General features: G+C 42.2%; 1 protein-coding gene across 4 annotated transcripts in view; it reads right to left on the bottom strand.

Annotated features, from left to right (window-relative positions):
- pkn1b (protein kinase N1b) overlaps nt 1-23,110 on the bottom strand; it is a 67,330-nt gene that overhangs the window by 28,291 nt on the left and 15,929 nt on the right. For 2 of the 4 annotated variants that reach the window (XM_049560667.1, XM_049560668.1), the window contains exons 4-6: nt 3,915-4,215; nt 553-698; nt 318-438 (exon numbers count right to left, since the gene is read on the bottom strand). In XM_049560667.1, coding sequence (XP_049416624.1) covers nt 318-438; nt 553-698; nt 3,915-4,215 — 568 coding nt within the window. Of the gene's footprint in view, nt 1-317; nt 439-552; nt 699-3,914; nt 4,216-9,513; nt 9,836-12,755; nt 12,988-23,110 lie in introns of those variants that run through there. The other 2 variants (XM_049560666.1, XM_049560665.1) reach the window with 2 other exon arrangements.

The raw sequence follows: 23,110 nt of genomic DNA, 5'->3' as shown, positions 1-23,110 counted from the left end.
TGCATCTGTCCTGACTCGTCTCTAACCTCTGTTAAATGAGGCATGGCTTTTAGTTGTTGGGCAACATCAAGGGGATGCAGGAACATCAATAAGGCTCTAACCTGGGAGAGCGAGAGGGCTGTAATGGACTATGTGTGTGTGAGTGTGTGTGTTTGACTGGAAGACCGTGCACTGCGAAGTTCTAAAGCAACGAATTGATCCATTACCACCCGCATCATAAAATATGCAGTGTTTATAAGCTGAAAGAGTGACAGGTGGGATGAAAGAGCAATTGAAAGATGAGAGCGAGGATGAAAAACAAAAAGCATGATAGGTACATTGGCTGTCCTCAGATTGCTCCGTGGCCTGCATGGCCTTTCGGATCTGCATGCGGATGATGTCGATCTTCGTCTTGCTGTCCTGCAGCATCTGCTGAGCCGTCTGGAGAAGCTTCTTGTCCTGTGGAGGGACAGAAAACACAGGAGATCATGGAGAGACTAAAGGAGCTCAGACTGAATGTGACAGAATCGGCAGTGGAAGTTGAAGTGAACAGGCGACGATTGAGCCACATACCTTGGTACCTCCATTGACATAGATTGGAATCATATTCTCTGCTCCCTGTTTGACTTTCAGTTCAATGTTTAGCTGCCGCTCCAAAGCCGCAATGCGGTGCTGGTTGGCCGACGTCCGATTGAGCGACCCGGGAGACTTTGGGGTATCTGAGCAAGAAGAGCGGTTGGATGGTAAGAGGTCAGGTTACTGTTGGAGCAGCAGCTTTTTTTAATTGTTTTTTATTTCTCAGGTGGTTATTCAGGCCACATCCTCACTAATAAGTTTTTTATTTTAAAATAAAAGATCTCTGTAGAGAAAGCATTTTAGCAGCATTTCATAAATAATCCCCATCCATGTGAACACACTGAAAACGCATATCACATGACCATTACGTACACTAGGGATGCATGTACCGGTGTAAACAGAAGGTAGATTGTCTGCTCTGCAGTTGGTTGCTTAGATACAGAATATACAACAGAGATGCTGAAAAGTGAGACCAGAGATTTCTTGGCTTGGACCAACAACGAGGTGGAACTGTTAGTGAAAGTAACACATGAGTATAAAGCAGTCAAGGCGGCGAAAACAGATTGGGAGTTGTTGCAAAGCAAATACAGCGACACAGTAGAGCAGCACAGGGAGACTTCCTCCATGGCAATGGGAAACGGGTGACATTACCCACACAAGAAGGATAAAATCAGGTTTGCTTCACAAAAAGAGAGGAAAACTTAAATGTTCCAGGTCCAAGCAGTTTAAAATTATAAAAGGCCTTTATTTCAACAGGCTAGAAACATTAAAAATACACCAATGTGTATCAGCTACGTCTCACCAAAAGAAGGCTGAGGGACAGAGTGGCTAGAAATTTGTAGGTCATTCATACTGGAAACTTGAATTATCCAGTGGCCAAACACTATATGAAAGCCCAACATGCAAGCCTCGTTTCCACCAAACACTTTCGGTATAGTACCTCTGGAACCAACAGTAACCCTTCAGACATGGTACCTAGACCCCAGTGTTTCCACCACAGACAGTCCTCTTAAATGTGGACAGGGTTGTTGTCACTCACTGCTTATCGTCCACAGAACGAGGCTGCACGCCCACATTTTCAGAACAAAACAGAACAGGCTGCAGTGAGAGTCTCTCTCCATGGGATACTTAAAAATAGCAGCTTTGTGCATTTAGTCCTTCTCAGGCAAGCTCAGGGGTTTGGTGTTGCTGGAGCCCACAGGAACAAAGCTCCGTGACTTTTTTTTTCCAGAGTGAGGATTAGAATATATGCAGTTCACATAATCTGGTTAAAATTAATTTATATAAACGCTTGAAGATCCACTCATTACTAAAAGTGTGTGTCATATAAAAACTAAAGTGATGGTCAAAGTTGTTACAGTGAAATTTAAGGTGTGCTGATGGATTCACGTCATCAACTCATGCATTGAGTAACATTACAAGTAATGTTTTGACTTGACACATCGTGAATAACAAGACCCAATCAGGAAGTGAATGCAGGGGTCTGCGTCACTGTTTCCAAAAGTCTCCATTTCTGCCTGTCCAGACAAAGAGGCAACCCTGGAGTATTCAGCTAAACCGGTGTCAGCAGCGTTGTCAAAGCCAGAGCGGTGTAGATGCTAGGCGTAAATTTAAGTTATGCATTTTAAAGCAAAAGTGTATTAGTGTGGATGTATCCTCAGCTGCAAATAAATAGTAGCTAATAGGTACAACAGGGCTGTACACTGTGACATATGTCGCACATGCGATGGAAAAAAAAGTTTGTGCGCTGAATTTATTTGCCTAGTAGCACGCGTGCGACACTGCTTGCGAGCAGCTTGTGTGTGTGTGTGTGTGTGTGGTCTGTTTTTTTCTCGTTTTTTGTGCATCGTCTGGCAGCCAGGTGAGTTGGTTCATTAGCGTAATGAACGGAGGGAAAGCTCTCGTCATCAAGTGTCTTTGTCTCTGTGGGGGAGGCGGGGCTATGGGCCACACAAACAGTGCGATCTTCGTGAGGGGGAGACGAGGCAGAGAAAAACAAAACAGTTGAGCGCAAGAGAAAGACATGGAACTTGTTCCTAAACCAAACACCACGGCCCCTGTGTGGGAGTGTTTTGGATTTAAACCAAATGACAGAGGGGAGCCCAGTAATTTGGACGAGCCGGGTTTGTTCTAAAACCATCTCAACAAAAAGAGCGAATACGACCAACTTAACTGCACACCTGAGAGTGAGAGACTGACAGTCTATTTTTTTGTATTTATAAGGTCTTTATTTATTTATTTCGATATTTTTACGTGTTATTTAAGATATTTAAATTTTCTTTTTTGCATTCCTAAATATTATTGTTAATAAATGTTTATTTCTCTTTAAAAGGGTGTACTTGCATCAATATGCCTTCATTATCATTATATAAGTTTAAAAAATGGTTTAAAAACAGCAAAATTACAACAATAATAAAAATGGTCTTAAAAGAACAATGTTACGCAATATTATCGCTTATCGCAATAATTTCTGACGCAATTAATAGCCCAGCAAAATTTTTTATCGTGACAGGTGCTACAAACTTTCTGGCCTGTGCTACAAAATTATCACCCTCTGTAGCACCAGTGCTATGGGTTAAAAAAGTTAATGTACAGCCCTGGGTACAGTTTTGAAAATCAGTTTTTAAGTAATAAGTGATGGATGTTTCCAGGCATATTTTAGGAAAAATCTGGGGCAGTTTGACAAGAGTGCAGCTTAGAGTGCAGAAACGCCAGGCACATCGCAACGCAAAAACAGCGAGCAGCTTCGTTCTCATTAAAAAAATTACAAAAAGGTGCCTCCAGGGGCTAAAACTCTTTCTGTGTGATCAGGATTGCGCATTTTAAAACCAAAGTGTATTAGTGTGGATGTATTCTCAGTTGCAAATAAATAGCAGCTAATAGGTACAGTTCTGAAAATCAAAATTTGTTGGTGCCTTGAGAAGCATAATACCAAATATGAAAGACAAACAAGTACTAATGTGGATGATGTGACTGAGATTTGTAGCTATGCTAGCAGCCTGGCTCCATGGACTAGCTCCATTACTGTCATAAAATATTTCCAGAACCTTAACCCAGAAGCAGGATGGAGGTTTCCAATCTTTAGGGAAGGGAAAGGAGACCAGAGACGCAGAATCTCCAGCAACACTTGTAGTATATAAATCAACGTTTTTCCAAGACCAGCTCCTTTGACCACAAGCTGAAAGTTGCAAAGTTGTTCTGTATACTACAAGTGTTGCTGGAGTAAAGACTTGTAGGAAGCTTTTTGCAAAACATCTATGTTCCCCAGAGGATGAATCCTCAAAAGTATTCTCGAACTGTTTCACATCCCTCAGTGGCACAGGAGTTTATAAACCACCTCTCCATGGCGGATACTTTACCTTTGTTGTCGTCAGGTCCTTTGACCACGATGTGTGCGTCCAGCTCCTGCAGCTGAGCGTGGAGGGACTCCAGCTTGCGCTTGGAGCTGCGGAGCTGCGAGTCCACCTGCTGGGCATTCCTCTTGTCTGTTGTGGCCCTGCGCAGATTCTCCGCACCCTCCTTGATCTTCAGCTCCTTGCGGATCTCTCTGCGGATCCTCTCGCGGTGCTCGTCCAGGCGCTGCTGCACGCTGGAGTCGGAGAAGTCAGAGTTTTGGTCCAGACCGAGCTGCTGGAGCACCGACAGCCCACCTGGATCGCTCTGTGAGAGAAAAGGAGGAGGGTAAGAAGGTTAAGGAGAAGGCACAAAAGGAGAAGGAGGTAACAGCCAAATATGAAATGGAAGTGTTGTGACGTGTGCAGAAAAAAAGCACAATATGAAACAGAAAGTTAAACTATATTTAGCCCACTGCATACGTGGGGGATTATTCAATTTGAGTTGAAAGCGCAACAGTTTCAAAAGGTGACATCTCCAGCTGAGAGCTGCTGAGCCGAGGCTACAACAGACAAAGCTGCTAACAGTCACCCTGTGCAGTTCTGACGAAGTGGATGAAAGGAGAGAAAAAAAAGAGCAACTCCCGAGTGAATCCTCAACATGTGAAACCTGCCGAGCTCAGACAGTGAGGCAGCATCAAAGCAGAGGCAGCGTTTTAGTGTGTAAAGAGCTGAGTGCTCACATCAGCTCTCCTACTGATCAACACTAACCAGATTACAGCAGATCAGAACAGCATTAAAACAAACCAAAATCAATCAGCGTCTTGTCTGCTTCTGGACAGGTCACAAGAAAACACAAACACAGAGTGCACATGTATAAAAACATGAAACATATCTGTTTAAAGACAATCAGGCTGTCATGATAACCACAATATTACAACACTGTGCTATACAAGCTTACCGCAGGGGATGGCAAAATTATTTTATGGGAGCACCACATATTCACACCATGTTGCAAGTATCCAGCAGCATGACGAGGCGCTAAATATACCTTGAGCTGACATTTTTCCTTCTGTGGATATTCTGTATCATCGCAACCAGACACAACCAAAGTGTCAAGACTGAAAAAATACTGCGCTCCTTATTACACCTCATTGCCCTTCTGTGATCTGCATTTAACAATAAACGCTTATTTAATTTGTTTTAAAACTCTGTCATCTTAGTAATTTAAAAAGTAATAATATACCTAATAATGGCCCAACAATAAAGCTGATTCATGGTAAAATAATCTGCAATCACAAGAGCACATGTTGCACTGTTGAGCTACACTTAATCACTGCAGGGGAAATTCCTTTATCACAAAACCCTAAAGCGAATGACAAAAACTTCTGCATGCACCGTTAGCGGTTTTCACCCAATTCTCATATGGTGAAGTTTGATTTATCATTTGATTTTCACCCAGATTTCAAATCACCACTCATCCCAACGTCGTCGTGATTTTTAGGATGAGAAGATCATCTGTACTAAAACACCAAATACAGCTCAGTAAAGGTTTCAGTAACACCGGTTAGGAAGAGGAGGAAGAGAGTACGCAACCAAGTCACTGATTATGGAAGTACTTGTTTTCTTATTTGGTCCAAAACATAATTACCAAATCAACGCTTAAAACTTCTATTTACTTGTGTTTTTCCATCCACTACTGTTGCGCGAATATTGGGAGTTCATCAGGATTAGCAGTGGGTGGTGTTAATCCTCCAGTCAGACGTCTGCAGAAGAGTTCAAAACAAGATGATGTAATTATCAAACCTCAAACAAAGGAAAAATAGATGTATAATAACAGAGAGCACAATTGACAATCGATATCAAGAGGTTTGAACAACTGTTATTAAAGCTTTGAGCTTTTGGAAGAGCTCTGGCAGCAGCTCTGTGAGCATTTATCAGCTGTTAAAATCCACCCAGAATGACGAAGAGAGCTTGCATGGCCTGTGAAATGATGATACGAATCTGCTTTTTATCGTCTTTTCTTAAAAAAACTATAAAATCAGTCTTTGTCTTCTTTGTGCATCACTTGCATCGAGCACTTTGATTGGCTGTTACACACTACAGGAAACAGTGATGTCACCGCTAAAATAAGACACAGATTACTCTCTCTGTCGCAGCTACACATATAAATAAAACTGACACAGTAAAAATGGAATCAAACGTTTTCTATAAATCTGATTTTTGCACTGAATCTGTTTCCATTGAACTCCCTCCAAATAGCCTTTTATCCCTTTTAACAATACACCATTTTGCGCCTCCTCCAAGTGCAAAAACGTTTTTATGATATCTAGCGATTAGATTTTTGGGCGTTTAATCGCAGGTTTTTTTAATGTGCAAATTGAAAATGTGGATGAAACCCACCTACTGTTAAGCTTCTATGTTATGCTTCTCTATATAATTGTGTTGATGTTTTTCTGGATTTTAATGTTGTGTGATATTTTGTTTTTTTAATGTAAAGCACTTTGAGTTTACTTGTAATGAATTGTGCTATATAAATAAAATTGACATTGACATGTCTCTTAAATCTGCTGTTTTCATTTGTTTTTGTAATATTTTATCATTCTTATTATTTTCTGTTTTATTCCTTTTGTATATTTATGCCTATGTAAAGCACTTTGAATTTCCTTGTGAGTGAAATGTGCTATAAGTATAAACTTGGACTGGATTGAATTAGGCCCAGTCCCACTTCTACCCCTTAAATCTTCCACTCGAGTGTCCACGTTTGCGAGATAACCCTTGATGAGGGAAGTGAGAAATATTAGGGTAGAGATCTTTCCCTAAGAAATGAGACACCACTTCATGCAAATCTGCGTAGCCAACGTGCAGGCATACGTCACGCGTAGTAGCGATGCAAGATACTGGTAGTCATTCAGGTTTGAAAGTGCCGGCTCCAGCACTTGTGTTGTGGCGTGTGCTATGTTTATTCTTCTCCGTCTGATGAATCAACGGAGAAGAAATGCTGGAAACAGGAGGCGCCTACGACGTCTTCTAGTTCTGATCGATTTTGTTCGGGTAAGTTGATTTGTTTAAATATTCTGACGCTGTGTTCCGAGTTGCTGATGAGTTTACGCTAGTCCAACCATCTGTTGTTTGTATAGCCTACATTCCGATCGTACAGAAACAAATTGTAGCCTATATCTGCTTTTGATGGGTGTTGCAAGGTGTTCTGGGAAATTTCATCTTCCACTTTGTTGAAAGTGTGGGTCGGGGCTCCCTTGGAATCTAGGGCTGCTTTTAAGTGTTGGAAACCACTTCCACTACCTCGATTCTGTTTTGGGACACCACTAGCCTAAACGTGAACGTGCACAACCAAGTGCAAGTGGGTATTTCTAGGGGGAGTGTGGGTATTGGGACAGGCCCTTTGTGCTATTGAGGGAGTGTGACTTTTTGGTTCACACTAGCTTCCTAAATTATCCTTGGTATAATGCTGGAGCTGCCCGTGACTCAGTAGATACAACATGAACGAAAAGTAACACTGAGTGGGAATCAATTCTAACTTTGGCGAGCTAGGCTAACTAGCGTCCACTTTCTGGGTGGAATACAAACTTAACAGTGTGATGGCTTTTCCCATCTGTTAAATGTTATAAAGGGACAGATGCACGTCTTGTCTCAATGCCGCAATGCTGGCCTTCAAATGTCAGTCAACTGCTGCAATGAAAAAGTCATAAGAATGCAGCCACTGTTTCCACGAACAAATCCTAGAATGGTTTGATCGTTTTGTAAATGTAAAAATATGTGCAACAGCTGCAGTATCATTATATATTATGTCTTGTTTATATTTCCTTACACAAGAAGTGAGGATAATACCAGTTTCTTTTTTACTATAAAATCCAATTTTTCTCCATATCAAACAAATTAAGTCGACATGAATTAAAAACAACAAAGAAATCCCTCAAATTGGACCCGATACTCGCAATAAAACCCACGACAGGAGCCAAAATATTGTTAACACCTTAACAACCCCAACACCACCATCACCACACTAAAGGTCTAAAAATACAACAGGTGAGTCAACACCTCTTCGACACAGTCTTAACGGAACACTATAAGCTCTGCACAAGGAACATACTGTATGTAACAGAGCAGCAGCATTTAAAGGCTCAAATGCAGGTGGGTGAAAGTGATATAAAGCACAGCTAATCTTAACTCAATACTATGCTAATTAATAGCTTTATGCACAGTTGGTGTCAGAAAATGTTGATGACAGATGATACGGGGTGGGTATGTTTCGCTAACTACCCAGGATCTAAGCTTTTATTTCTATCATTTTTAGTATAAGACGAGACAACACAACAGTTAAGATCGATGGTAGCAGCTGCTGGCAGTGCAGAATTACAACTGTATTGTTCATAACGTTATAAGCTCAGCTAACTGAGCAAACATCAGCTGCTGCCTAAAATCGCTCTGGCTACACTCTCTCTGCCTCTCTGATGTTGGTTGCTGGGTCCTCATTGGATGCTGTATTATCGAAACAAGGTCAAAGTAGAGGCATCAAAGCAGCTTTACACACCTCAGAACACTTTTGCCGTTGTTCAACCATTTACAATAATAAGTGTACTTCAAAACACACCCTTGTATATGTTTCTACGTACAAAAAAACCTCACATATTCTTCATAAACCTATTACAAAGGGGCTTGAGAGCCTGAAGATGCCATCCATTAATTCAGTGTTGTGACATTAGATCTCATCAGATCACATACACACACTCGGACACTGAGGACAGTCCCCTCCCCTCTGCCAGAGTATAATGACGGGCTGCTCGGGGCCCTTCACTGCACCATGCAGCCAACCACCCAGCTTAGCAGATCTGATTACAACTTCTTAGGTCTCTGTGTCCATCCAGCTACATGCAGGCCGGGGCTACAGCTCTGCGCTCATTAAACCCATAATCCATCTGCAACACAATGCAGTACAACAGTCAGGCACTGCCCGAGCAGCCAACTGAACCACATGGCACTGGCCATGAGTGCTTGCTGGGTTTTAACTCCTGCTTTAATGCAATGTTATGTCATTGCACAACACTGAGGCAATGTAATCGAGCATGTACCACAAACATAGTTGTAGAACAAAGTCATGAAGATTTACAGCACTGGGAAAATGTGTTATTTTGTCATAGTACTTGTGCTGAAAGATGTAAACCAATACAGACACTGACATCACTGAGAAGCACACAGACATGAACATGTATCCTGCTCTATGTGGCAGGCCTGAGAAGCTCTCAGTGTGAGCAGCAGCAGGGGCCACAGCTATACAAGGCAGAAGAGAAAGCAGAGGCAGTAACACACCATGAACGACAGGAAGGGAGAGTTTGTGCCGTGACGCACTCCTGTTCAGCACAATACAACTTTATCCCTGGTGTTTTACAACAAAGAACCTCTGAAGCGAGGTGTAAGACAGCTCACACAGCGGAGCGAAATCACCACAGCAGACAGGAATGAAAACTCACAAGTGATTCGCTGTCAGATAGGAGATGTTTTTACAGGAAGTGAACAAGGAAGCCGACAGAAAAGAGAAGGGCCATAGCAATGGGTGAAAAGAGAAAAGGCGGCCATGCTGAGGCCTGCTGTGGCAACCGTTGCCTACCGAAGACTCTGTGTCACTCTGCTCAGTTTGTACCAGGGAGTCAACCAGTTGATCTCCTGGCAGGTCCTCCAGTGCGTCCTCACTGGCCATGTTTGGCCTCCTTCTGGCTTTGCTCCCGGGACCCCTCCCTACCCTCTGTCACAGCACTGACAGTAGCGCCAATCAGACAACACCGAGTGCTATTCCTGCCTCCTCAAAAGTCCAGGATGTCCTTCCCGCCGGGAATCAAAAGCCAGTCTAAAACAGGAGCAAGTGAACGAGGCGGAGGAGAGGAAGAGAGAACAGCACAGACCGAGCCCCACCTCGCTGCTTCCTGTTCTGCTCATTGCCAGATAGAGACTGAGGCGTCATGCACTTTGTACAAACACACACACACACAGACACACACACACACACACACACACACACACACACACACCGGGTGGTTTTGTAAGTGAGAGAGCTCACAGCCACTCTGCTTCCTGCTACTGGGTCTCCAAAGCTGTTGTGATAGATTGTGGTTGTGTTAAATGGACTATCAGACCGTGTGTCTGTGTGTGTATGTGTGTGTGCATGTGGAAGCACAGTACAGTACATGCACAGATCAGCAGTACTATTTCTATTACTCACATGACGGTGAATTAAGAAAACTAACCACACATACAGAAAAGGTCAAGGGACAAAACTTTCCCACAATTCATGAAGAGCTGTTAAAAGGACACAAAAACACTGAGGACCTCATCTTATACCCGGCGCAAAGCCGACACAGTTGTCATTTTACCCATGTTGTGTAAGTAGCAAATGTACTTGTGCCCATCTGTGCGTCCATGGGCTTATAGGTCTCAAAATGAGGCGTAGTCAAGCGCATTGTTGGTGCACTGTTATTCTGAGGCAGCAGAAAGCCATTGCGCCACTGACCGACAAAAACATAGTCTAAAGTCAGACACTTTGCTTGTTTCACACCAAGCTGCAACCTGTGTACTAAAAACATGTCAGTCCCAAAACCTTTAGTTCCTTGAATAGCCACTTGAGCCTGGCTCGAAGAGTGAGTAAACCACATAAACCTCAAAGTTGAAAAGTCAAACTTTACAGCAGAAATAAACACGTGTACAGTCTGGTACAAAAAGCTGTTTTGGTCTCTGTAGGTAATTTCTCTGTTCATGACGGCTGTACAGGGGTTGAATTTGTTTGCTTTCAGACCTAGAGTCGTCTCCTCTGGTCTGAATCAGGGACTCATTTTGTCACAAAGTTGTATAATTGTCTAGAGCTGGTTCGTGTTCTCACGGCAGCATTTACAAGAGGACCAGATCAAATGCCTTGTGTGAGAAAGCTGCTCTTGATTGGTCAGAATTTCCATGTGGGAAAAATCCAGGAAGTAAAGCAAACGTTGAAGAAGAGTACACTTGCAAGATAAATGTGACACTTTCTAAGGTCACAATGGAGGGACAACTACGCAGGTTGATTTTAGCGCTGCTCATCGTGGACTATATTGCTGTCATTGTTCATTTTAGTCAAAGCATACAGTTTGAAAACGAGGCAAACGCGGCTCCAACTAGAAAACAATGTTTTGATGCATTGGATGTGCTGAATGTGCATATTAAGGCAGTACAGGAGGAGGTGCACATTAATAATCCTCCAGGACTGTAACATGCTCATGTTTAACCCAAACAATGTGTCATGTGACTGCAGTCGGTTCAGATCCAGGTCGGAACACCTTCTCACCACAAACGAACTGCACCAGAGTTTGTTTGTAACCGGACTGAGACCACCTCTTCAAGAAGGTCTCAGTCTGGTTGTTTTGGTGCACACCTGAGTGTGATTGCTGTGTTCACACCTGCCCAAAAGAACCGCACTGAGGGGGCAAATGAACTTGAGTTTGATTGAACGGTACCAAACAGGGCAGGTGTGAAAGCAGCCTGTAACTACAGTTTGCTGCTTAAATATCCTACCGTATTTGCTGCAGTGAAATTACTGCTCTTACTGCATTACTCTCAGCACAATATTGCTTGTTTCACCAATTTGCTGAACCTGCCATCTAAATCGCTGTACACCAGGTGCAGGCGCAACCGGCTTTTAAAGGGAATGGGAGATGACACTCACATTGGCTGAATTCATGTCACAGCTAAACACACCCATGATTAGTTAAGGTACTAATTACAACCATTTTGCCCCTCCTAAATGCACAAAAGACCATCGTGAGCTAATGTTAGCTCGCTTGCTAATAAACACCACGTAATATGACGTTATTGGTACAGCTTCCAGTTTCTTACGTTCCATGTTTGTCTCCCGACTCACTGCCAGCCAGGTAGCATCTCACCAAAGTTGAACTCCACAGAGTGTAAAGATGTAAATTTGCTTTGCCCCCAGAAGCGGATGTTTAATCCGTCGCTCTGTTCGCACTGAATGGAAGTGATCAGGCGGTCAGGTTTAATTTTGCTCGTGTAACAGTACCCTTATTTTGCTCTGTCGAACCCCAGTGCCAGGAACTTCTACAGACCGTTTAAATATGACCCTGAGACACCAATAGCAAAAATCTTTTAAAAAATATCACAGGGAGTCTCTACTTTTTTAACAGAAAATGAAAAACTCTCTCCGCACGCCATATGGAGACAAACTGCACACACATGAGGGAGAGATGGACATTCGCCTGCTGTGTGCCGAGGCGACTGGAGGCTGACTTTTTGGAAGCTCCCACAAAATCTAAATTCACAGGAAAAGCGGGGCAGCAAGCTGAGTCGTCACCTCTGACACGTGAACGAGCAGAGATCACACACCAGCAGCACTGAGTGATCACAGACCATAGCCTGTTTGTGACGGTACCCATCGCTGTCTGACTTCTGTCCTCTTCCTGTCAGTGAGCGACACACACGGTCATGGGTTTATCTGACTCAGACACTCCGCAGTGCGAGGTCACTGACCCTCCGAGCCCTCACTGTGTGGCAGATGGCTCTTGTTGGTGCACAATCTCTATCTGTCGTAACACACACACTCACACAAAGGGTACAGGCACATAGACAGCAAGCAGAAAGGACAAACACACACACACACACACACACACACACACACACACACACACACCATGGCTAGTTCTTCTTATTCTCCTACGCTGCTGTAGGGGAATAGGAAGTGAAATAACGTGAAGTTAAGCCAATGCATGCAAAACACAGGCAGCTACTGTTGCTTAGCACAATTCTGATAAAAGACAAAAATGTTCTGCATCCAATATTCATACTGATATTACATGCAACTGTTTATTTCCTCACCGAGCAGCTGTGACTCTCAGAGCTTCTTCTGTGATGTGGACTGGTGGCTGCAGAGATAGCAGCCCCCATGCATCCATACTGTCTTTCACCTTTACAAATATGGCTGAGCTGTCATTATCAACTCTTCTGTGACTAAACTGAAAAGCTCAAACTTTAAACCTGAAGACGAGCTGCTGAGATGCCAGTGGCACCAAACTGTCTCTCTCATTGTGTCCGTGAAATAGATGCAGTTACTAAAACTGTGCCGACCACAGTATAAGGAACTAAGAGCACATCAGTTTATACGTACAGCTCTTAAAGTTACAGTCTCACCCTCTTCACCTGGCTAGGACTTATTTGGGACTAGTGTTGTCAACATACTAAAAATTCTGAAGTCAATAAAATACCTTGAAAAATATCGATAATGGCTAACGTTTTTGATACCATAGGGATAAATATAATAAGCATACAACCACTATTTTTCTCTGTAAAAGGAAAGAATTGCCAAATGACTGACTAGCAATCACTAACAATAAGAGACAGCAAGAAAGCACAGCAGATATTGGTGTATCAATACTGTGAGAAATGTGTACTGAAACGGTTTCAAATATTCAGAATTAAAATGTATCGATAAATCGTTGGAAAAAACAGTGTGATTAACCCTTTAACATCCAATTATCTTTTTACATTCTTTTATTTCCCCTCAAGTAGCTGTAAGACCAGTTAAACACCTTCCACACTGTCTGACAGTATCATCTTCATTGAAGCTACGTAATGTTTGAAAAGTGACATATTAATTATTGGAAATTAATTAAACATTTCCTGAATCATTCTACATAAACAAAACCCCAAAATCAAAAAAATGAAGCTCTGCGGTTTTGTTTGGCTGCGCAGCTTGAATTTGTAATGACTGACTTCCCGTCAGTTACACAATACCAGTTTTTTTAAGGACTGAAATTATTTTAGAAAGTGACAGCTAAGGGGTTTACACCAGTGGCCTCAGTAGTGTTTCAAACCAAGACATTGCTCTGTTGTGACACTTTTAGCAAAGCATTCAAAAGTTGAGCTAAGCGTTGAGAGGAACGGGTGATCGGGTGATAAAATGTTCATTAAAGCCACTTTGATTTTAAAAAAAGTATTTTTTTTTGTCTTGTTTTAATATGTTGGAACATTATTAAAATGTAAAATGAGAGCCGCACTGGTAGCTCACCCGGTACAGTGCAAACCTTTACCCCAGCAGCCTGGCTTTGAGAGGACCTTGGCCGTTTGCTGCATGTCATCACCTCTCTCTTCCCTGCCTTCCTTGTGTCTCTATACTACTATTCGAACGGGATTAGTTTTACATAGGGATGTGGACTAATGTCAGTTTACCACAGGATGTCTGTGTCTGTCACGTCACCTCCCTGTAGGCATGTGTGTGCAAATAATAATTAATGATTAGCTCAATATGAAATATTGCCCATGATCAGGATTGTGTGTGCACAACGATTAGCAATATGGATTTATATTAGGCTTACCTAACACAACCAGAAGTCTCGTGGCTCTGAAGTGCTTTCTTCTCAACCTTTTTGATTGGTCTCCCATGTAGGGCTATGTGATCATTAGAAGAATGTCTAGTATCACGACTGCTGACAATACCGAATGCTTCTTCTAGCGCCTCCATCATCAAAAAACACGAAAAACTAGTTGTAAACGTGGAAAAATGGTTGTAAACAGGATGTGACGAAATATTTACATGCATTTTGTTACAGAGGATCGCGTTCGCACGGGATTAATATTACCCAAGGTATTTTCTCTGGACCGTTTTACAGAAGGTAAAAATCGCCCTAATTTTTACTGACATTATCTGTAATGATTACAGAAATGACGCGTTCGGACGGGACTAAAATCCCTGGTAATAATTACTTTACCCCACGTCTCCACGTTAAACTAATCCTGTCCGAATAGGGCTTATGTCACTATTAATTAAAGTAGATATGCAAAGGAAAGTGATAAATAATATATGAATCTATAAAACCTGTATTACTGGCCTACTAATACTAATACTAATGGTAAAGTTAGACATGCTAAAACAGTGTTTCTCCTAAATAACGCCTATCAGTGACTTGCGTTTGTAGGGGCCTGTGTGGCACACCGAAAACCTGAGTTACATGTATATGCTCGTTTCATTCTGGCTCAGTGTGAAAGACTTTATAGACTCCAGTTGATGATAACTTATGTTACGTGCAATAAAAGCACGTTCCCGAAAAAACAAAGACAGGTAGATGTTGACTGCCCGAAACGGTTACAAATCAAGCCAAAATATCTGAGAGGCCATGAGATGGAATTGAACCTACAGCTTGACACTCCCTATGCCTATGTGCACCAAGCACTTTGGTAGTTGAACTCGACAAAATGTAGTGGTTGAAGCTAACTGAAGCTAAATGAAGATCTTACCTGGTAATTACATCAAACAGTCGTGAATATCAAAGTCACTACTGGCTACTCAGCAGGATCATTTTTCCAAGATAAGGAAGGTAAGGAGAAGTGGACACTGTGACAGACCGACAATATCGTTTGTAACTTTTGGTCTCTGGTAGACATATGATGCTAAAACAATCCATTAAGTTGCTAAAATCAAATTGTTTTAGGCTAACTAGCTTTGTTCGTGTTTCAAGCCTTCAGTTACTTATCATGGCACCGATAGTTGTCCCCTCCGGTAGACGTGGTTTTCAGAGTATGACCCTTTGCTCTTTGTCCATAGGATGCTAGCAGGGAAGCTAGCACTTGTACTACTGATACAGCTGCACCCCCCATATTCGTCACAGTATGTTTGGTGAAGACCTGTCAACAGAAGCATACAATCCTGTGTGAAATATAGTATGGTTTTTAACACATTGTGGTCTGCCATTTTAGACCAAAATGAACCAAATCAATTTTCTGTCTGTCACACTGTCTGGATTCTCCTCTTCTCTACAACCCCTTCCATCTTCTCCTGCCTGTATTTTTCTCACACCTTTTTCATGTTGCTTCCTCTTTCCTATTTTTTCTTCATCTAATTGCCAATCCGTCACACTTTGTCCTCTGTCACACATCGTGGTTAGCAGACCTCTGCCTGGTGCTGCCAGTGGGTGACAGAAAACCATCCCTTTGATTAAGTTTTAATGGCCCGTCAGCTCAACTTGGCTCATCTGTTTCTATAAATAGAGATTAAGTCCATTTTGTTTGGGGTAGAGGCCGTGCAGGAATTCTCCAGCCCTTACTCTGCCATTTTATTACTCATTCATTCACTTATCTCACCAACACCTGCATTTCACACGCAGCAATAATAATGATGGGGCTTGGGACTGGACTTTCAACCTAATTGTTACAGTGTAGTGTTGCCAAAAATACTAGTAATTTAATAAATGTACCCTAAGCTAGATATTGCATGGAGGGATGTTTTTATAGGGGAAAGTTGGGACTGGGGTTTATCAGGAAGTTACTGGTGATGAAAATGTTGTTTATTATTATTAGGAAGATGTGGATTAAAACAGTGTAACACAAGGTCATGATGACGCAAGCTTTTATGTGAGTGGATGTGGACCTTACTGTTTAGCAATGTGTGGCCTTGAAGATGCTGCAAGTGTCAGATGTTGATGGAAGCTGCCGGGATAGAAAAGGCAGAAGAGAAGAAAACATGGTCCAAACTGGACTGTTGTTACTACATCAAAAGATGATCAGAGAGGAGAAACAAAAAGAGAAAGAGTACAGATAAGAGGTCAGATTTATCTTAACGCTATCCCCACCATTGCTGAGATTTTCCGTCATTTATGACAGACTCCCCGCCACTGACGAGATATTCTGGCAATCCATGATTTCACTGTTATAAGATGGAGGCGCTGCTACATATCTTGTGAAGTAGAGCTGCACTGCTGTGTCCAAAAACAAACAAGGAAGAAGATCCGCTCAAAACCAGAAGCAGATGTTGTTTACAGAAAAAAGTTTACGGATGCGCAAGCTGTGGAGATGTTGATGGACTCAGACTCCGACAATTCCTGTTTAGATCAATCTGATTTGGATGAAAAAGCAAGCAGTGAGAAGAAACGAAATCTCCATGACGGTGCCAGTGACACGTGGACAAGATGCCCACAGAGTAGAGGGAGACAACAGCATTGACACTGAATGTGACAACACGTACTCTTAAATGTGGGTGGGGTTGTTGTCACTCACTGCTCCGTCCAGCACTCACTGTATTTCCTCCTTTATCAGTCTGCACCTGGTTTATCGTCCACAGAACGAGGCTGCACGCCCACATTTTCAGAACAAAATAGAACAGGCTGCAGTGAGAGTCTCTCTCCATGGGATATTTAAAAATAGCAGCTTTGTGCATTTAGTCCTTCTCAGGCAAGCTCAGGGGTTTAGTGTTGCAGGAGCCCACAGGAACGATGCTCTGTGACTCTTTTTTTTCTCAGAGTGAGGATCGGATACGCTGTTCACATAACCTGGTCAAAATAAATATATATAAACTCTCGAAGATCCACTCATTACTAAAAGTGTCTGTCATGTAAAAACCAAAAGAATAGTCAAAGTTGAAAGGTCATATTAAAATATAAGGTGTGTTGATGGATTCACGTCATCAACTCATGCATTGAGTAACATTACAAGTTAACGTTCCACCTTAAAAGTTGCTGGCAGTCGGCCCAGTGAATGAAGTTATTTTTTCTCAGACTCCAGCTGCTGTGAGAGGCAGCAAAACATCCTTTCATTTTATAGTTACAGTTTACTAATAAAACTCTCCACAGTATGAACAGTGGTTACATGAGCCTCAAAACCAGACACAACTCAGCCCTGAGCAGAGTGACCGTCCTCTACTGACCAATCAGACTGCAGTGTTCACAGCTCCACCTTTTAGTACCAGATCTGTGTGCTAGGTACCCCAACAGAGGGGGGACCAAACATGGGGACGGTACAGAACGGTTCCACTGGTACCATCCACAACTTTTCACTGTGGAAACGATTAAAAAGGTACTGAACTGAACTATACCAGTGCTGCTCAGTGGAAAAACACCGTTACTTTCATTTATACAATTCAAACTGACGTAAGGAAATGAGAAAAAGAAATTAAAAAATGTAAATGTGAAATTGATTTTGTACTTGAAAATTACATTCTTTGACAATAATGCGTTTTTCTCAGCTTTTTGTCCAAAATGTTTTTTTTTATGAAAATGTAAAAATTCAAGTGTTATCTGGCAGGGAAAGTGTTAATGGCGCCATTCATCACTTCAATGTTGTGTGTGTGTGTTTGGTAAGTCATACACTAAAACACTGCATGTGAAAGAGAGAGTGAAACGGACAGAATTTGGGAGAAACTTTAAATTCTCCTCACATCCTGATGTCTGCACAAAGCCTCATTCAGCAGACAGTGGATGGGATTTGGGTTAAGGGGGGGTGGTGGTGGGGGGTTGTTTGGAAGCTGGGAGGGGTGGGGGTGGGGGGGGGGTGGGGGGGTGAACAGTGAATTCCAATTAATCTCTCTTAAGACACACAAACACAATCGTGTCTTCATGCCAGTGCAGAGCGGCTAAAACAAAGCGATGGATATCAAATGAATAACATAAATAATACACTTTGTCGGAGAAAAAGCTTGAGCACCAAGACACATTAACACTCATACCGTACACACACATACACACACAGGACTAATGTACTGTAACTGGCTGGTAATGAATAAAACAGCACAGTAAGGCAATGTCAGCTAGATGCTGAGAGTACTATCAAGAGGAAATGTTGCTCTTCATAATGTCAACACAGCAGATCAGAGGGAAACGTGTGCACGACGGGCTGCAGAGTACACTTCAGGACACTGTTACACTCAGTGAGCAGGCCAAGCTGACTCTTATGTGGGTAAGTGGGCCAATTTGACTGTAGAGCAGCAGGGTTAAGTGTGATGTTGGTTGCCAGCACTCCTCAGCAACAACGATTTGGTGTGTTTGGGTGGTTTGTATTTTGGGCTGATTGAGGAGTCAGGGGAGGACACATCCGGATATCTTGGCCTCATCGATTGTCTCACATGCCTCCACGGTGAATGAAGAAACCAAAAACTGAGAAAATTCTTGATGAAGTGAAGTCATGGGGTTATGAATTTAACAACAGCAAAACTATAACTATTTGCCCACTCAGATAGTATAATCCAAGTGTCATTTATCCAGTCAAATGCTCAGTACTTCCCAAACAGACGTCCCTCTCCAACTGGAAACTGAACTAAAAGTGAAATTATCTATCAATGCGCTCTTCAAAGCCAGACTCGACTGACAGAAACAGTAATTTTACCTTTCTGAAAATGGAAGCTGCTGGTCTACTACTGCCATAAACAGTTATGTTTGTGATACTGTGTGACTTCAGTGAATCCAAACTTAGGCCCTGATCACACAGAAAGCGTTTTAGGAGCTGGAGGCGCCATTTTGTAAATGTTTTTAATGAGAATGAAGCTTTATGCTAGCGTTTTTTGCATTGGGACATGCGCTCTGAACGCCTCAAGCTGAAAAAAACTTTTTCCCCATTGCCCATTCGGATGATTTGAGACGCGGCAGGCCTTCTGTGGTGGTCACAACAAAAAGTTTACAATTGGTAAACAATGGAGGAGAAACTGGTGGTGGCGGTTGCTGGATACCCAGAGCTATACGGCCCAACGATAGACAGCAGGTTGTCAAACTGCCCCTGAGTCACCCTAAACTGCCTAAAATGCCTGAAAACGGCCATTGATCAACTGGTGGTACTCCCCATGATCCACCCTCTTTTTTAGGGGCTCATGTACCCACACAGATCTCCGTTTCCTTGTGCCCATCAAACTATTTGCTGACAGCCTCTCACCCTCAACCAGAGCTACAGTAAGTACCCCCTGCCTCAACATTTTAGGAACTTGATACTGACTACTGTCAAATAACTAAAATAGATAAATAAACTCGTCCATACCCACTGGTAGCTTTGTCATCTTCTACCTATGCCAATCCTCAATGCCTATGTGCAGTTTCACATAGATTGACCACGTCAGTGAGTAGAAAAACGTGGGGCAGACAGAATGACTGACTGACAGAATGACACACTGACAGTTTCCGTGGTTATGTACAGCATACCATACCATGACTTAGTCATACCAAACATTAGAAAACACAAACATTGGTCCACAGGGGGAGCCACAGCGATCGGTCGCATTTTAGCCATTTTGAAGCATTTTTCTGTTATAGCGCCACCCAGTTGCCAATTAGAGTTACATTTCTCCAGTCACCTTGAGGCGTCCTGTTCTACATATCTACCAAGTTTAGTAAAAATCCATATGGCGGTTAGGCCTAGATAAGAAATGAGCTCTCTAGCGCCCCCATTTTGTTTGATGGGCTCAATAATGGAGGGGTCCCCTCAGATTATGTGTGGTCATATGCCTACAAAGTTGCGTGGTGATGGGTGAAACCCTTGAGATGTTCTACACCTTTATGTGATGAGCCACGCCCTCCGCAATATTCATTGCCTTATAGAAGCTCAGTTTTAGGAAGTTTTCCAACTTTTGCCAAGAGGGAACTTTAGATATTGCTCCCTAGATTATGTTCACCCAGTTTCATGCAGATCACTCAAACTTCCTAGGAAGAGATCCATTTGAAGTGTTTTTCAAACAATTCAAAATGGCGGAAAATCTATATAAGCGGAAGTTATGGGTTCTTGAGGCAAATGTGTTCCTCATGAGGAGAGGCATCTCTGTGCAAAGTTTCATGTCTTTACGACATACGGGGCATGAGATATGCCCATTCAAAATCTGCAATTTCAATCGGTTGCTATAGCGCCCCCCTTTGGCCAATTGATGTAATATTGCTTCATTGGCATCCTCCCATGACCCTCTACCACTGTGCCAAATTTCACATGGATTGACCAAGTCAGTGAGGAGAAAAACGTGGAACAGACACACACACAGGGTTTTCGTCATTATATAGTAAGATGGTAGATTGATTACACAGGAAGGTCTGGGTAAGAAGGTGATTCTGTGTTGTTGTTTTTTTTCACAAGTGGCATTAAATTAAAAAAAAAAAAAAAAAAAAAAGCCAGTGCGGTGCGTTTTGCAACCTACAAAACGCTTTCCTTGTGATTGGGGCCTAACTCTTTAAAATACCAACGTCACACAATATTACAGACCGGCAAGTACTGTGTTCAGAGAGGTTAAATGACTGTTTATGTCACTGGAGCCTGGCTTTAAAGACCACATGGATAAGTTTCACTTTTAGTTCAGTTCCTTGCAGTTAAGGGCTGTCTGTTTGGGAAGTACCGAGCATACGACTGGATGAATCAGACTTTTTTTTTATTATACTGCATGAGTTGTGTGAGTGTTTGCAAATGAACATTTTGATATAGTTTTGCTGTTTTTAAAAACACGTGCCCTAATAACTTCAACTCGTGACGACGTCTGTTTGAGGCATGCAAGAAAACAAGTTTTCCTCACAAATTCTGCACAACACTGGGTGAGTAATTGTTATTCAGATAGTATTTTGGTGGGTGACCTATTCCTTTAAGACCAGGAGAACACAAAATAGACAGAATCATAAAACTACCATAGCCAAATTCCCTGCTGATATCTAATCTCATATTACAAATTCTCTCTCTGGCCCTCTATGAATGAGTTAACAGTTCACAGAATGTACCTTGGACTGTGTGTGTTGCCTGTTAATCCCTAAAATCCCTCATATTCCAGAGGAAATTCTGTTGCCAAATCTCCTTTTGCCATTTTGCAGTGCAACAAGGCTGTATGTATATCTACTGCACAACCAGAGCTTGATGAAGACATCACGTGCATGAAGGGAGAGGATTCTCCCAGTCTGAGTAAACATGAGAGACTGTGCAGAAGGTTAGGTGAGAAAGTGTGTCTTGTGTGCGTTTAAGTGCACATCTGTCTGTGTCTGTGTGTGTAAGTGTGTGTTGCAGGCAGCAGTGTCCGCTCCACAGCTGGGGAGGAGCGGATCAGGATGAATGGCATCTTTGTGAAGGGGTCGATCTTCTCAAGAGACTTCGGTAAATGCTTATGTGTTTGTGTTCCCGGCTTTGTCCATTGTGAACTCCACAGAAACAAACAGTAGCTCTGTTCAGGCTCCTGAGGAATAAGGCAGCATAAACCCCCCCATAAGAAAAGCTCTATAGTGCTCATATTTAATCTGCTTCTGTCATGCATGTAACAGCAGCTTGAGAGAAATGAGACAGGTGAAGGACACTGAGCAGAAAAAGAGTTTCTGAATATTAATCTCTTCAAGTGAGCAATAAAGCTGTTACACTCTTATATAAATCTGTCTCCATAAAAGACACAGCAGTTAAGAGCAGGCGCTGACCAGCTCAGAGGTAAAAAGGTCCCTGGACTTAAATCCAACAGACAGCCCACTTTTCTCTGAATGCTCCAGTGAGCACCACCTGCATGTAAAAAAGGCAGCAAACAGAGTTGTTGACCTACAACAGTCAACCTGGATAAGGGTGTTACTCAGAGGAGAACTAATGAAGCACTTCATGGCTTTGCAGTCATAACCAGTGTCATGTTCTTCCCGGATTAGGGAGGTGGGTGCTGAAAATACAAAAGCAATAAAAAATCTGTATGCAGGAGAGCAGAGACCATACAACAGAAAGAGGAGAGAGTAATCTGAAGTGTAAGATACAGGTGCAAGATGAAGCTTAACGTTCCATAGTGTCGCTCACGACAGAGAAAAGGGACTCGGGCTGTTCTGGATATCATTTCTTTTTACATTCAAAGCTTCTATTAAGTTTACGAATGAAGCTTTGAATGTCTGTCGTCATATTTTATGAGGTCGTCATCCTAAAAATTTTTTTTTTAATCCTCCAAAATATCCTCAATCTGAATTAAGTGATTCATCAGACTGAATGAGTTAGTCTTTTTTATTGATCACTTTTCTTTAAGCCAGTGTTAGGCAAAATTTATACTCCTGTACCTACAGCATAGGCTGTAGGTACATTAACGTAAATCGCCTGATGTGCATCTCCTCAGAAATGTAACTACACGTCGCAGCGACGCAGACAACCTGTCTATTTTTGTAAGCTGAAACCATTTCCCTCAGAGGAAACAAAGCTTTTATTTACTTTAATTTCATGGATAAGAAACAATAAATTGTGAAGATAACAAAGCCTCCACAAAAACTGCACTTTGAGTACTTGTGTGTGATTTATCCTGGCTTCATATGAGCAGAGGAAATCTCGGCTTGCTGCTAGGATAATTTATACAACGTAAAATGCCATAGGCTTGTGCTAATAATGTTAGCATGTTTTATTTGTTTGGAAAACTTGTGAAGTATAGGACAGATGTTTTGAGAGTTGTAATAGAGTCAAACTTTGTGACATCACCTTTGTTAAATGTTGCTGTTGTCCCTGGTTTCATATGA

This window comes from Epinephelus fuscoguttatus, linkage group LG19, assembly GCF_011397635.1.
Source record: "Epinephelus fuscoguttatus linkage group LG19, E.fuscoguttatus.final_Chr_v1".
NCBI classification, from domain to species: Eukaryota; Metazoa; Chordata; class Actinopteri; order Perciformes; family Serranidae; genus Epinephelus; species Epinephelus fuscoguttatus.
The sequence above is the reverse complement of the archived record's forward strand: the minus strand, read 5'-3'. Positions and strand labels throughout refer to the sequence as shown.